This window comes from Syngnathus floridae, chromosome 12, assembly GCF_059516105.1.
Source record: "Syngnathus floridae isolate MCC-2025c chromosome 12, RoL_Sflo_1.0, whole genome shotgun sequence".
In the NCBI taxonomy this organism is placed as follows: domain Eukaryota; kingdom Metazoa; phylum Chordata; class Actinopteri; order Syngnathiformes; family Syngnathidae; genus Syngnathus; species Syngnathus floridae.
Genome location: NC_142424.1, coordinates 12,495,534 through 12,511,677, shown reverse-complemented (window position 1 = coordinate 12,511,677; position 16,144 = coordinate 12,495,534). Strand labels below are relative to the sequence as shown.

Here is a 16,144-nt window from a genome sequence, read left to right as displayed (position 1 = left end):
TCTTTCGGTTGAAACTGCAATGGCCGATCGGAATTGTCGCGCGTAACGACCGCGCGCAATGGCCGACCTCAACGGCCGCGCGCAACGGCTGCTCCCAAGTTGCACACTTCCTCTCAGTTAAAATTACACAAAGTGCGAAGGCCCATTCATTTACTTTTGGGCATTGGCCTGAGGGCGACATTCCCACAGCAGCAATCCAACAGGAGAGCAATGACCACGCACAATGGCTGATCGGAACGGCCGCGCGCAACGACCGCGTGCAATGGACGATCGGAACGGCGGCCCACATTGGCGGATCGCATTAGCCGTGAGCAACAACCACTCCAAAGCCGCACACTTCGTCTCGGTTGAACTTGCACAAAGTGCGAATTCACATTCAATTACTTTTGAGCTTAGGCCGGAGGGGGACATTCCGACAGCGACGCTCCAACAAGAGCGCAATGACCGAGCGCAATGGCCGATCGGAACGACGACACACAACTACCGCGCGCAATGGTCAATCAGAACGATCGCTTGCAATGGCCGATCGGAACGGCTGCGGGAAGTGGCCAATCGCAACGGCCGCTATTGTTCCCCGGTCGGGCTGAAATGACGAAAACCCCACCTCGTGCACATTATGTGCACAGCTCCTCGCTTGCTTCAGCCGCTGAAACCTCCCCTTCTCTCTTCTTTCAAAATGTAAAAAGTCTGGCAGATGAAGCCGAAAAAACTCAAGCCAAACACGTGGAGGTGCACTCGGGCGTCAGGCTGCGGTTCCCCGGTCGGGCAGAAATGACGAAAAATCAGTCACTCTCACACGGAATTCCATTTAAATTTTTAATTATTTTCCGTCTGTTATTGTGACAATAATGCTTCCGGCGCGCTGCTGTTGCACGGTGGGACGGAAATGTCTTTAAATTAGCCTCTCCAGCCTGGAGATCAACTCAAATTTGCGACGGCACTATAAAAAGAATGGGTCAGGCGTCCTACAGTTGCGTGAACGAACCACGTGGTCGGAACGGCCGCGCGCAACGACCCCGCGCAATGGCCGATCACAACGGCCGCGCGCAACCGCCGCTTCAAACCCGCACACTTCCTCTCGGTTGAACAAAGTGCGAAGGCCCATTCGTTTACATTTGGGCTTTGGCTGGAGGGTGACATTCCCACAGCAGCACTCCCACAGGAGCGCAACGACGCGTAATGGCCGATCGGACCGGCGGCGCGCAACGGCCGCGCGCAATGGCCGATCCCAACGACCGCGCGCAATGGCCGATCACGACAGCCGCGCACAACGGCCTCCACAAAGCCGTACACTGAAATTGCAAAAAGTGCGAAGGCCCATTCATATATTTTTGGGCTTTGGCCGGAGGGCGACATTCCCACAGCGGCGATACAACAGGAGCACAATGACCGCGAGCAATTGCAGACCGGAACGGCCACGCGCAACGGCCGCTTCTAAACTCCACACTTCCATTCGGTTGAAACTGCGATGGCCGATCGCAATGGCCGCGCGCAACAGCTGCTCCAAAGCCGCATACTTCCTTTCGGTCGATATTGCACAAAATGCTGAGGCCCATTCATTGACTTTTGAGCTTAGGCTGGAGGGCGACATTTCCACAGCGGCGCTCGAACTTGAACGCAATGACCGCGCGCAATGGCCCATCGGAACGGGTGCGCGTAACGACCTCACGCAATGACCGATCGGAACGGCCGCGCGCGTTGGCCGATCGCAACAGCCGAGCGCAACAGCCACTCCAAAGCCGGACACTTCCTTTCGGTGTAAACTGCAATGGCCGATCGGCATTGCTGCGCGCAACAACCACGCGCAATTCCCAATCAGAACGGCCGCGCGCAATGGCTGATCGCAACGGCCGCACCAAAGCCGCACACTTCCTCTCGGTTGAACCTGCAATGGCCGATCGGAATTGCTGCGTGCAACGACCGTCCACAATGGCCGATCACTATCGTTCCCGTCGGGCATTGATGACGAAAAACCCGTCTCGTGCACACTAAATGCAAAGCTCCTTGGTCCCTGCAGCCGCTGAAAACCTTCAATTCCCTCCTCTTTGAAAATGCACAATGTCTGACCGATGAAGCCGATGAAGTGTAATTTGGAATTCCCTCTCTATTCCTGTAGGTGGCCTTAGAATGTCCACCTGGCGTCAGTGATGTTGGAAATAATATAGTTTTTATCATTGGATTCTATGTAACTACTTTTGTGTGCAAGATTCTCCGCAGTATGTGACCATCTGGCCTCGTGAAAATGACTTGGGGGCATATGGCAGTCATTAGCCGCGCTATACAATAAGCCCCACAGTTAGCTAGACATGTGCAGATCATGTGATTGTCATGGGACGGCTGAAGCAGACAAAGGTCTTATTTAAGTTGAAGTCATGAGTACGGCACAGCAATGTATTCCCAGAGGCACTAAAGACTACGTCTTTGTTGAACTAATGGTCATGAGACGTCCATACTGCCCCGTCCATAAGAGTACCCCCTGTGTTCTGTGGTAATGGGATATAGCTATGGAATGTTCTTCCTGTCTGGAAACCTACTCGACCATGTACACTTGCCCCTTTGTTTCTCTCTCAATAAAGGCACGGCTAAACTCAGAGCAAAGCGCGAATCTCAGCCACACTTGCTGCGTGTGTCTGGGGTGCGCCCTTCTGCGCAGGAGAAAACGCTAAGCCAAGAAAAACCTACCGTCCTCGAGATTGATTTCAGATAAATGTTGTCAACCCAACAAGTGACACGATTCTATTCTATATTTGCTGGTCAGGGAGAATTCAGTTTCAGCAATGTGTGCAATCCTATAATAAGGTAAAGTGGCTGTTGTCGTCCATCACCAACAGCGCTGGTCAAGATCTCCTTTTTAGGACTGAAGTAAACGAGTAGATTGAAAACCACAGTTGGTGCACAAAGCCATGACATCAGCTCCTTGCCAGGTATAAAAGATACGGGCCTGACAGGGGTTGGGGGGCTTTTTACATCCATGCCTTGGGCCACTCAACTTTTTGGAAAGACTTCACTCTGACATTGGTTGAATAAAATCTTTTCCCAATCAGCCGTGGTCCCTGAAGTGCTCATTCGTCGGGAAACAGCCTCCGATCACCGAGTGTTTTTTGAAGACCAGCGAAGCAGCAAAAACCATATACCACATTTTTGGCGTCACGAACAGGATTCGTGTTCTCCAGGGGACCGTCCCGTCCGCTCTCTCCGCGAGCATCCAGCGGCCGGCCGACGACCTGTTTTGAGGTGAGTTGCTTGCACTCAAAGTCGCCGCAGCATGCTCGCTCTTGGAAAGGGGGGGAGGGAGCGTTGTCCCCCGCACGGAGGGCAGTTAAACGGATCTGATGGGGCCACGGCGGGCTCCAGGGAAAATTGTCTCTCCTAGTCAAAAGCCGTCATAATGCGACTTTTGAAGGGGGAGTGGCCCCAAATAGAGACAGCGAAAGTAAAATAAAAACAGGAAAAATAAATAAAAAACAATAAATAAAAAGGGAACAGTAACAAAACGTTTTGGGAATTGTATGAATGACATGTCTGGTGAGAATGATAAACGAGAAGAAATAAACGCTCCAGGGAGGGCGAATGTGAAACAGGACAGGTTGTCGAGAACAACGCTCGTCGGCTGTCACGAGAAGAAAATAGTAGGAAGTCCCATAAAACGTGGACGTGGAAATTAGTCGTTTCAATGGTCCGGCGGAGGATCGAAATTTTAGCTGTGTGATTGTGGCGGGAACACAGGTACGATTGAACTATGTTGTGACAAGAGATAAATCACACCATCTAGATCCCAGACGGCAAATTCCTGGGGCAAGCGGGGACACTGCAAGCGCCAAGTGCGATTGTCGAGATGTTCGGTGGCCGTGCTAGTCTCTGCCAAAGTCCAACGAAAAAGGGAGGTTGCGTCGACCGCGTTTGGCTAATAGGAACGAGCGCAACCTTGGCATCCGTACCGTGAAGAGTGAGAGTGGATGAAGGAAATATCCGGCCAGGTCACGGACCTGTGGGCCGAAGAGAATGATGCGCGCGAAGCCACGTCGTTTGGGCACTGATCGAATTAGAGGTGTATGTGAGTTATAAGGCTTGTCAATTTAAATGCTGGTGTAAGAGGCCCCCAGGTAAAACGAAGGACTGGCGGTTTTTGAATATTGATTAAGCTGATACGATCTGCTTGCGGTTCGATTCCTCTATGGGGACGTGTCATAATAGCATGCACATCTGTCAAAGTTTGATAAATTTGAGCCTGTACAGACCGCGTTTGGGAAATAGGTGCTGGACGGCTTTTGTGTGTAGAGAAAATCCCTCTGTGTGAAAAGGGAAAACGTGGCAATGAGGCCTCTTGAGTGCAAGGATTGGTATACCTTGGGAAAAAGTAATTTGTGCACACTTAAGTTAAATTCTGCAGAAAATAAAGGGGAAAATATAAAGCGCTATTAGAAACGAAACGAAACGAAAGTTAAGTAAGACGTGCGTATTTGTCAGTGCATATCTGCACTGTTAAACACCAAACTGCATAGCAGCAGTTGGCAAGCAGCAAAACGTGGAATGGATTCGAATCCTGCTCTGTCTTCTATGTTTGTGCGTGAGCGTTTATCGCTCAATGGCGTCTGTTTGTGATTGTCTGCGCGTGCAGAGACGTGTGGGATCCCTGTGTGTGTGTGTGTGTGTGTGTGTGTGAGTGTACCCATGGGTGTGTGTATGTGAGCGTGTGTGTGTGCGCGTGTGCGCGATCGTGAGTAAGTGTGTGTGTGCTCTTGAGTGCGTGTGAGTGCTTGTAGAAGAAACAAAGGGAATGGATAGGATAGTGTGCTTCTCGGTGCTCTGGGGCGCGTGCCCGCCTGTGGTGCCCGCTCGGGGAGGGGAATCTGGCTTCGGGGGCGGGACAGGGAGTGGCCAACCTGTACCTGCCCACCGTGTTTCAAGGCTAGGCACTCCCCGTGTGGGTGACGTGGGGGCAGGGCGTGGGGCCGGAGTTGTGCCCATTTTGGGGCCTACCTTGCTGGTAGCGAGAAAATGTGACAGGATGATGGGGGACGGCATGCTGAAGGAGCAAAAGAATGCATGACCAACTGTGGAGGTCCTGAGGTAACTGAAACCCAGGAGAATTAATGTGCCACAGCTGTCTAACAAGAAACTAGAAGCACGGGAATGCTACCTAATACGACACTAATATAGATGTGCATGTATGCATCTCAAGAAGAGGGACCCTACGAGGGTCAGCTGGCGCCCCCTAGACCCTCTGGGAGCAATGAGAAATTGGAGTTGCAGGAAAGCCCGACTTGTTAATTTAAATTAAAGACAGAATGATAAAATTAAAAACCAATTATTGATATTGCTCTCTGGGGCTCTCCTCAATACTTCTGATTTTCTGTTTACATAAAAAACCTGAGACGGCGGATACATCCGTTTCTCCAGGGGGACAAAGAGACACAGACTGAACTTCCAAGTCGTCTGGAGAAGAGCTTCGTGGAGCGTCGCATTCAAATTCATAAGGCCAGTGTGATTTTGTCCACAAACTCTTGCATTTCACTCTAACCTGAGAACAGGGATTGGATAGCAGACTGACTACAGACTGATCATCATAAACTTGTGAACAATTGTTTTTCAAACAAGGTGTCATCTCCAACATAAGTTGAGTGCGGGTACAGAAATAGCGCGGACGGAATACACCGGATCGAATATCAATTGAGACAGCCGGTCTTAAGGGGTCCATCTGAGGTTGGCAAAATCGTATGTGCATTGTTTATTTGATATTGTTACCTGCAATCAAAAAAAAAAAAAAAAAAAAAAAAAAAAATGGGAGAAAGGAACTATGCTAGTCCAATGGTGACCACCCCCATCGAGGTAGTGCTGAGAAACTACCCGCTCATTAAGGGGGTTAAAGAAATATCCAAAAAATGGAATAAAAGATGGCCTGACATCGAGAGGCCTTGGCCGGTGGAAGGGACTTTTAACAGGGAAGTAGTTGAGACTATACGTGTACTAGTATCAGCATACAAGGCAGGACATAAAAAAGGAAAAAGAGGAGAATAGAGGAAGGAAAAAAGAGAATGGGAATTGGGATTGTTAAAAATATTTGACGAAGAGGGACTCAAATTGAACCGAGAGTTCCAACAGAGAAAAGAGAAAATTAAAGCTGAAGTGCAGAAAAATATGGAAGAAGCTAAGAATCTAATGGAAAAAGCAAACATGCCTTTTTCACATGTGTCCCCTGTTAAGAATCCCCTACCGTATGATGTGAGTGAAGACCGTGGAAATGTATATCCACAACTCCGATAATCAATCAGGAAGAAAGTTATCAGCTGGAGACGGAGGATAAGGACATTGTCGAAACAGGAAGAGCAAAGACCACCATCATCATGCACCCTAGCCCTGCCCGCAAAAGAAATAAAACACGATTTGCAAAGCATGGCACTTTTGACTACACCAGAAAGGAGCTGCAGTATGACAGCCAGAGTGATGCTGAAGGAGCAGCGGGGGGCTATGACCCCACAATCAAAACCATTTTGAAAAAAGCGGAGGAAAAAGGACGCACTCCGGGAAAAAAGATTAGAACAAGGACATATTTTAGTAGTACCGACAGTGGAAGCGACAGTAGTGATGATGACGGGGGAGACAAGGATCCTACCCCACCCCCACGGCCATGGAGGATTGAAGAAGAACCGCCTTAATGAGCATTAAGAACAGGAAAAAGCAATGCCTGGAGGAATTGGACTGGAGTGTGGAACCAAAGGAGCAAGAGGAGCTGGAGGAACAATTGCAAAGGTTGGAGGTCGCTGAACGCAAGCTGAAGAAAGAAGCGTCCAAAATACCAGCGTCCCTTTTGAGCCAGGAGCAAAGATCAAGGCGGGCAAATACAATCCTACCAGTTTTGGTGAGAGGACAACAGCTGGAATACAAACCATGGCAGAATTCTGACATGTCAGCCATCCTTGAGAAGCTGCCCACCATTCAAGACGGAGCACACCCTTGGATATCCAAATTGGAGGAGTGCATAGTGGGAACCCAGTTCGCGGTAGGAGACATTAAGAGGCTTCTGGCTAACGTGGTAGGAGTCCATACCATGAAAGACATTTTGGGAAAAGCAGGGTTACATCGCTTTGCTACAACATCAGCAAATGACTCTGACCTGTTTGCAGCAGTCCGAGGCCAGATGTGGGGAGCACTGAAGGCAGCGTACCCGACCAATGTAAACCCTGATAATATTGTGCTCGAACCCCTGGGACTGACAGAGAACGCACGCTCATACGTAGCAAGAGCATATCAGACTTGGAGACACATCATAGGAAATGATCTAGATACAACCCAAATGGAAAAATCTATCTTGCGGGATAAGATCCAAAAGGGCCTGCCCGTGCAAGTGAGGAGCAAACTGGCTGAAGTGGTGGGACTGGGAAGCATGACGACTAATGTCTACACTGATCACATCGCTCATCAAGTTGATTGGTTCCGCAAGAAGGAGATGGCTCAAAAGGAGCAGGACCAAGAAGTGGTGAGGAGGCTGAACCAAGTGCAGCTCGTGGACAATAAAAAGGAAAAGAAGCAGACAGTCGTGGTGCAAGCTCCACCGCAACAAATCATTCTACAGCCCACGTCCCCGCATGGCCTAACTCCGCAGGCAGCCATGGTGGTGCCCTTCAGCCCAGCCCCTCAATGGGGAAACAGACCGGCCCATCTCTGGGGAGCCACGGCCCGTGGAGACAAAGGACGGGCAGGAAGGCCTAATCTCCCGGGGGGCCTACAACAGAGACCTAATGCGTGCTATAATTGCGGACGACCAGGCCACATATCTCGCCAGTGTGATAGGCCCTATAACAACTCCTCTGGAGGTGGCTTCAGAGGGGGAATCAAACCACAAGGCCAAAGGCCTCAGGGCCCGGTAAACCCCTTTGGGGGCCCGGAGCCTGGATTTTAGGGATGCCCAGAGTGCCCTAAGGGGGGATGTCAGCTGGTAGTGTCAGGTCCGGAACAGGAGCCAACAATAACAGTGAAAGTAAATGATCAGCCTTTGACAGCTATGGTTGACAGCGGAGCGGCTTTCACTTGTATCCGGCCCGAAGACGCTACACATCTCCCCATGTCCGGTCATTTTGTGCGGACAATAGGGTTCGAGGGTGTTAAACAGCTGATCCCTTCCACAAGACCAGTAAAGCTCTGCTGGCAAGACCACACAATAAAAATTCCAGTCCTGGTGTCAAACCGTACACCTATTGCCCTCCTTGGCAGAGATGCCCTGTGTGGATTGAACTGTACCATAAAGTGTTCTCCCGATGGATGTGAGGTTGAAATACCAAACAAAACGTGCCACAAGGTGATGATGCAGTCAAGGCCCGGGAAGTCAACGCCCACTGTATTTTGGGTGGGAGATGTCAGCGACAACCTGTTGGAACCATACAAGAAGTGGGAGAAGTTTATCCGCTCCAATAGACCAGGAGTAAGGACCCCAGAGTACCCAGTCCACTGCACGCTACAATATCACAAAGCCCTAACGCAGGCACAGGCAGAAGAGTGGTTGCGTCAACAACCTCAAGAAGTGCAATTGAACGGCACTTGCATTATCCTGGGACCACAGGGAGTGGCCATGAAAATCCAGAGAAACGGATTCATTGACAAGGAATTTAAAGTCAAGAATAGCATCCCACATGTGACTTTGTTGATAGCAGAAGACTGGGAGCAGCAACATGTAGGAGAAATGATGGCGGAGGCGGAAACACTCAAGTTTTCCCCGCTGGCAGGAAACAATGCTCTGTGGGTGAGTGTTGATAAACGGTTCATGAAAATCATGGTTTCAGCGCATGGACATGGACAGCCCCAAACGGTACAGCTGTCACACGACTCCATCCTCAGTATGACGACAGATCAACTTAAAGAAGACATGCTACGACAGGTACCTGACTACCTGTGGTCTCGCCATAGTACGGATATTGGACTTGTAAAATCAGCACAACCGGTAACAGTGGATCTTCGGCCAGGCTGCAGACCCCCATGGAAAACACAGTACCCCCTGAAGGAGGAAGCAGTGCGGGGGATTGAAACACAGATCGAAGGATTGCTCGTGGCAAATGTGTTGAGGGTAACGTAGACCCCCCTTAGTAATACGCCAATACTGCCCTTAAAAAAGCCTGACAACACCCACCGGCTAGTACATGACCTTCGAGCCGTGAACGAAGTGGTGATTGACAATGTAGCCGATGTGCCAGATCCGCACACCCTGCTGGCACAGATTCCGCCGGACGCGGAATGCTTTTCAGTGGTGGACCTTTGTGGCGCCTTTTTCAGTGTCCCACTCAGTAGCGAATCACAAGGACTGTTCGGGTTCACGTTCAAAGGACAGTTTTATCAATATCAGAGACTTCCTATGGGTTACAAACATAGCCCTCATGTGTTTAACAAAGTGTTAAAGGATGATCTCGAAGGGCTCGAAAGACAGGTGCAGAGCACTGTTATTCAATATGTGGATGACATTATTGTCTGTGCATCGGATGTCGAGACGTGCCACAAAGACTCGATCAAACTGTTGCAAATTTTGGCAGAAAATGGTCATAAAGTGTCACAAAAGAAATTACAATACTGTCAAAAACAGGTTGACTATTTGGGCCAGAAAATATCGTATGGACAGAGACGTATCTCAGATGGCCATTTGGAGGCGATACGAACGGCTCCAAAACCCAGAACTGTTCGGCAAATGTTAACCTTTCTTGGAATTGCGGGATATTCAGCCTCTTGGGTCGAAGAATACGCCAAATTGGTGGGGCCGCTAAGAGCTATGATCAAAGACACAGGCAATAATGATCTCCACGCCACTCTGGATTGGACACAGGATGGCCATGTGGCGTTTGAAACAATCAAAGCAAGGTTGCAAGAGGCTCCAGCATTGGCTTTACCAGATTACTCCAAAAAGTTTGTGTTATTCGCGTCAACCTCGGCGGGGGGTAGGTTTGCATGTGCAATTCTTTGTCAGCCTACAGGTACGGGGTCTGGACCCCAACCTGTGGCCTATTATTCGACGTCCTACTCCGAGGTGGAGATGGGCCTGCCGCCATGCTATAGAGCAATGGTTGGAGTCTATTTGATGTATGACAAAGCCTCTGCTATCACCATGGGCTATCCTGTGACAATTCTTACTCACCATAGTCTTCGGACTCTGTTGAACCGTGGCAAGTACACCTTGACAGAGCCCCGGCTCCGGGACTATTACAGGCTCTTGGAGCAAGAGGATGTCACTCTAGCAAGGTGTACTACTGTAAACCCAGCTGAGTTTTTGCCAACTTCAGAGGATGGGGACCCCCACGATTGTTTGCATGAGTCAGAAAAATACTCTAGACTGCGGTCCGATTTGCAAGCTATCCCCCTGAGGGAAGCGGATCTCGAACTTTGGACAGACGGCTCTTGTTATCGAGTCGGAGAAAATTTATGCGCAGGCTATGCGGTCGTGCAAGCGCAGGGACCTGAGTTTGTAACGATCAAAGCCGAAGTGGTGCCACAACCGGCCTCGGCCCAACTTGCTGAACTGGTGGGGTTAACAGAAGCATGCCTGCTCGCAGAAGGGAAAAGAGTGACAATCTATACAGATTCGGCATATGCGCATAGCGTGTGCCACCTGTTCGGTGCTGTGTGGAGGAATCGGGGGTTCAAGAAGACTGACGGTTCCCCCATCCAGCATCATGCGCAGATAATGAAGCTGCTGGTGGCCATAATGAAACCTAGAGAAGTAGCCATTGCAAAATGTGCTGCCCACAAGTCCGATGCGTCCAGAGTCACGCAGGGAAATAGAGTGGCGGACGAAGCAGCCAGGGCTGTCACGAAAGGCAGCCAGAAAGGGAAAGTTTTGTTGGTTACGCATGAGGTCGACCTCGAAGACAGGGTCACACTCAGAGATGTAATCTTAATGCAGGCAGCCGTTAACCCGATGGATAAACACCTTTGGGAGCAAAGGGGGGCGAGTCAAGACCCTACTGGACTGTGGAGAAATCACGAAGGTCTGGTAGTGGCGCCGCCAGATTTGCTGGGACTGTTAATCCAGGAGGCACATGGGTTGGCCCATGTGTCAAGGGGGGAGGTAAAGAGAAAAATAACCGCAGAATACGGGTTTTGGGCGCCATATTTACTCGAACAAATCGACCAGGTAATTGGAAAATGTGCAATCTGTTTGAAAAACAATGTGAGAAGAGGGGTAGCCACCCCCACGGGTTACATCCCGACTCCTAATGGCCCCATGAGAGAACTAGTGGTGGACTTTGTCGACATGATACAACCTGTCGAAGGGAAAAGATACATGTTGGTGGTCGTAGACCGGTTTTCAAGATGGCCGGAGGCCTGTCCAACTAAACGGAAAGATGCTCAGTCTGTGGCCAAGTTTCTGTGCCGCGAAGTTATCAGCAGATGGGGTCTGCCGGATAGGATTTTTTCAGATAACGGGAGAGAGTTTGTGGATAAAACGGTCAAAATCATAATGCAAAAATTGGGAATTAAACAGCGGCTCGGAGCAGTGTATCATCCACAAAGCCAAGGCATTTGTGAAAAAATGAACGGTGTCATAAAAAATCGAATTTCCAAAATTTGTCAACATACAGGCTTGAATTGGATAGCTGCCTTACCACTGGCACTGATGGTTTGCCGGTCGAGTGAACTACGCGATTTGCATCAGACCCCACATGAATTGGTAACCGGTAGACGCATGCCTTCGCCGTGTTTGCGTACCAGTGGGAAAGGCCCAAGCCTGTCAATTTTGGAGGACGAAATGAAAGCCTATGTCAAACATTTAACCACGATACATAGGAATATTTCCACCTATGTTGTTGACAGGCAGAAACGAGAAGAAGCACAAGAGAAACTCGAAGCAAATACTAAAGACACAGTTCAGCCAGGAGACAAGGTGTATGTGAAAGTGTTCCGCCGCAAGTGGTATAACGAAAGATGGCAGGGGCCATTTGAAGTTGTCCGCTGTACCGGAACAGCGGTGCAAGTAAAAGGGTCGCCAACTTGGTACCATCTGACACACTGCGTCAAGGTGCCCAAAGATGAAGAACCCCAAAGAGGGAGTCGCGGCTGCGAGAACTCCGAACAACTGCCAGAACAAGAGTCGCCCAGGGGCCCAGATCGGGAGGAAGACGGGCAAGGTCGAGCTGTGGTGGATAACGTGTCTGCTGTATCTGTTCCTGAGGACATCGGGGGCGACACAGCCGACGACCGAGGAAGCCAACAATTCGACAATGTCAATCTTGACGACGCGCCCTCCCCAGATGCAGGTGACTCTCCTCCACACAGCGACACCGAGCCAACGACCACCGGAGATGGTGTCCCCGATGGACACGGTCACCCTACAGGACCCAGTGACGGACGCCCAGTCCGCCACAGAGTCCGGCCGGAGTGTTACATTGAGCAATGTTGAGGGAGTGTTGGGAAGAGCTGTCATACTGCCATGTAATTGCGCAAGGGCAGGAAGGTCCCTGTGCAGACACACCGCCAAATGGGAAGACAACACCGGTAACATCCTTGCCCTGGCCCAGCGAACACATGTGGACAATGTACTGTTACTAAATACATATAGGCGATTTGAGGTGTTAGGAGACTGCGCTCCATTTCTGACAAAAATTGGCATGACTGATTTCGGAAACTATACGTGTACCTGTTTCAAAATGGGAGTGGGAAAGGCAGAACGCATGGGCGACCAAACGACGGTAGACAGTGTTACTTTCGTGACATTGACGGAGAAAAAAGAAATTGATGACGAACAACCAGACAGCACAGTCACGGAGTATGTTAAGACGGAGAAGGCAGTCACAATCAAAATTGACATTGTATCCATGACAACGATTGGCGACAACATTGAAACGCAGTCGGCCGCGTCGGGGACGCTCATGACAACGGCGGAGGCGGTAAAGCCGACGCCTGACGTTCCAGGACCTGTCCACGAAGCGTTTGCGGACTCGGACTGGTCCCCGGCGGAGGTGCGAACCAATTTGCATGCTATGGCAAGACGAGAAGCTGCTTGGAAGGCTTATGGGTTCGATGCTTTGGCATTACCGGGGGTTGATGAATGGGCAGGAAGAAACATGTGGTATCAACTGATGGTGCATTCGATCAAGTCGTCCATGGCAGTGAGTGGGCCGTGCTTGGTAAGGGTAAAATCACCAAGTACGCTGAAAGCTGTTTTTCAGACTGTTCCGGTGCCGGTATCCGACGATTGCCAACTTAGGCTACTGCTTTGGTTGGTGTACGAGCAGTCGTGGAAAGCACCTGAAACTGACGCTCAGGTCAGGAAGATTTTTAAGCCCACAGGGGTGTGCGCGTGGATAAGTGAACTTCCCTATTTGGATATGCTCGCCGTGCATGAGGACATTCAACTTGCGGTGCCAGAATCCATAGATGTGCCATCTATAAAGGTGCCCGCCTGTTTTTGCTCTAACGTGACTCACGGTGGTCCGGGGGTGCCTATGGGGGTGGCAGATTGCGACTATTACTCTATGCAATTCCTAGGGGAAGCATGGGGGGAAAGGGGAGCCATCCATCCGGTGACCTTTCCTCTACCCGACTCCTATAATGCGATTACGGTGATGGTGGAGAATCGCACGGTGCCTGGAAACACAACCATAGGTAACCTTAGAGACATCTGGTGGATATGTGGGACTAAAGCTTATTTGTTTTTGCCTTATGGATGGTTGGGTTGCTGCTATTCTGCTACCCTGAAGCTCCCGTTTGAGGTGATGACAATAAAGAGGGGCCACAAGCCAGAGGGGGAGACTTATCAGGTGGTCCCAAGCAGGGCCAAGAGGGAGATGGCGGCGTTTCACACTACGGATGCGTACCATTGGAGAATTAGCTTGGGAGAAAAATGGGGCCTTGGGATCTTTCCCTGGTATGGGGTGACATTTTTGGCAGATCACATAGATAATATTACGTATACCCTCCAGGGATTTGCGAATGAGACGATCAAGGGCTTCCGACAGTTGTCACTTACCCAAAAGAGCCATCGGTTGACCCTGCTTAAACATGACATGGCTTTGGATTATATCTTGGCGAGGCAAGGGGGGTTGTGCATAGCCCTAAACTTGACAGATGACGCTTGCTACACTTTGATCCCTGATAACACCGACAACATTACCAGTATCATCGACGCGCTTAAAGTTATCCGAGATTCTTTTGGACCGTCCGAGGGCGCTGGTTGGTCAGCAACCAGCTGGATACAGGATAGACTGGGACCTATAGGGACGATAGTGGCGCAGGTGTTGGGGGCGCTCGGGATATCACTATGTGTGATGCTTTGTTTTTGCACTGTGATAATGACATGCGCAAAGGCCATGATATTACGGTGGATAGGCGTGGTAATGCCAAGGGACCAGACCCAGATGCCGCTGCTCCCGATCGACTGTAAGACTGATCTGACGTACTCTGGTGAAATGATAGTGACTGACAGGTACTCGGATTAAACATAACAAAATGATAAGGGGAGTGCATGGGAGAGGAGAATTAATATCAGAAAAATACAAAAAAATAGAGCTATACACGAAAATGAAAACCCAAAGTTAGGGGATGAAGGAGTGGGACCATCGGCGTAGCACCACTTCCTTGGGTTTTCATTTTCCTTTTTGTGTGACGTGTTGCATGATTCCACTGGAATGTGATCCACCGTATGTTGCTGCCCAGCCCGCGACCAGTTACTATCATTATTGTGTCAAAGTTGCATGAGTTTTGCGTTGAGTGCCATTGTCATCACTCGATACTGGCAGGAGTTCTTATTCGTTCCTGAACCTCTGAATGCTGACCGGGGCCGTGCAAGGGACTCTATGGACAGTGACCTGGGCATAAGGACTTTGTATGGACAGCCGGCCCTGGGCAGTGATACCCAGCACGTTCTATCGCTGAAGATTCGGGGAATGGACTCTGCCTCGGCACGCACTTACACATGAAGAAGGGGGCAACATTTCGGGGGCTTGTTTTGATAGGATGTTTTGATACCTCATTACTATATACCTCATTGTTTATTCCAATATTTTTACCTCATTTTGTTACCTGCTGGCCTGCTGATCATGTGTCGGTACAATTTCACTGTTTGGTGATAGGTGGACATGTCATTCCATTTCCATACTGTTTGGCGAGCTCATACTGTTTTGTGGATTGTAATGTGCCAGGGCTCCTTACACCTGGGTGACACCAGGTGAGGGGAACCGCTGGGGTTAGTAGAAGGGGCCTTCCTCTTTTTCCTTGTCATTAGACTGGCGAGGTTTTTTCTTGAGGAAGGGCCGGCAGCTTTTTGGGGCTTCTAACGGGCCACACCAAATTTATTACTTCGCAATTTGTCACCGTTGTAAGGGTATTACCTAAGGGGGGTGGTATCGTCGTTTGAATAATGTGGACTTCAATTTTCTTTGCTTGTGGTTCCTGAGAGGCCTCAGATTGTTGTCAGGGAGCAATTGGCTAACTAAATAGTTTGAGCTTTCCTAGTTAAAATAACCTTACGTAGCATGCCTTGAGCGTGATTTAGGCCAAATTGTAGACGTGAGCATATATAAAATTTGGTTGGGGGAAGATGTTGGACCTTTGCCGATGTCATCTTTTGTTAGTTCGTTTCCGGGACTATTACTTTGTCCCGGAAGGGGGGAATGAAGTGTAATTTGGAATTCCCTCTCTATTCCTGTAGGTGGCCTTAGAATGTCCACCTGGCGTCAGTGACACGATTCTATTCTACATTTGCTGGTCAGGGAGAATTCAGTTTCAGCAATGTGTGCAATCCTATAATAAGGTAAAGTGGCTGTTGTCGTCCATCACCAACAGCGCTGGTCAAGATCTCCTTTTTAGGACTGAAGTAAACTAGTAGATTGAAAACCACAGCTGGTGCACAAAGCCATGACATCAGCTCCTTGCCAGGTATAAAAGATACGGGCCTGACAGGGGTTGGGGGGCTTTTTACATCCATGCCTTGGGCCACTCAACTTCTTGGAAAGACTTCACTCTGACATTGGTTGAATAAAATCTTTTCCCAATCAGCCGTGGTCCCTGAAGTGCTCATTCGTCGGGAAACAGCCTCCGATCACCGAGTGTTTTTTGAAGACCAGCGAAGCAGCAAAAACCATATACCACACCGAAAAAAGTCAAGCCCAACTCGTTGAGGTGCCACTGCTGTTTCAACCGAGTGGAAGTGTGCGGCTTTGTAGTGGCT

The 16,144-nt window shown here is 49.7% G+C and overlaps 2 protein-coding genes across 2 annotated transcripts in view; both read left to right on the top strand.

The window, feature by feature from the left end:
• Positions 1 to 16,144, top strand: part of lmnb1 (lamin B1) — a 91,570-nt gene that overhangs the window by 47,300 nt on the left and 28,126 nt on the right. The gene's annotated exons all lie outside the window — the stretch shown is intronic.
• LOC148390086 (uncharacterized) lies at positions 12,005 to 15,904 on the top strand. The gene has a single exon (XM_088392718.1). The coding sequence runs from the start codon at positions 12,006 to 12,008 to the stop codon at positions 14,412 to 14,414; it is 2,409 nt and encodes an 802-aa protein (XP_088248844.1). The 5' UTR covers position 12,005; the 3' UTR covers positions 14,415 to 15,904.

Excerpts from the sequence above, each read along its gene's own strand:
- LOC148390086 (XM_088392718.1), top strand. The coding sequence starts at position 12,006 with ATGAAGAACCCCAAAGAGGGAGTCGCGGCTGCGAGAACTCCGAACAAC.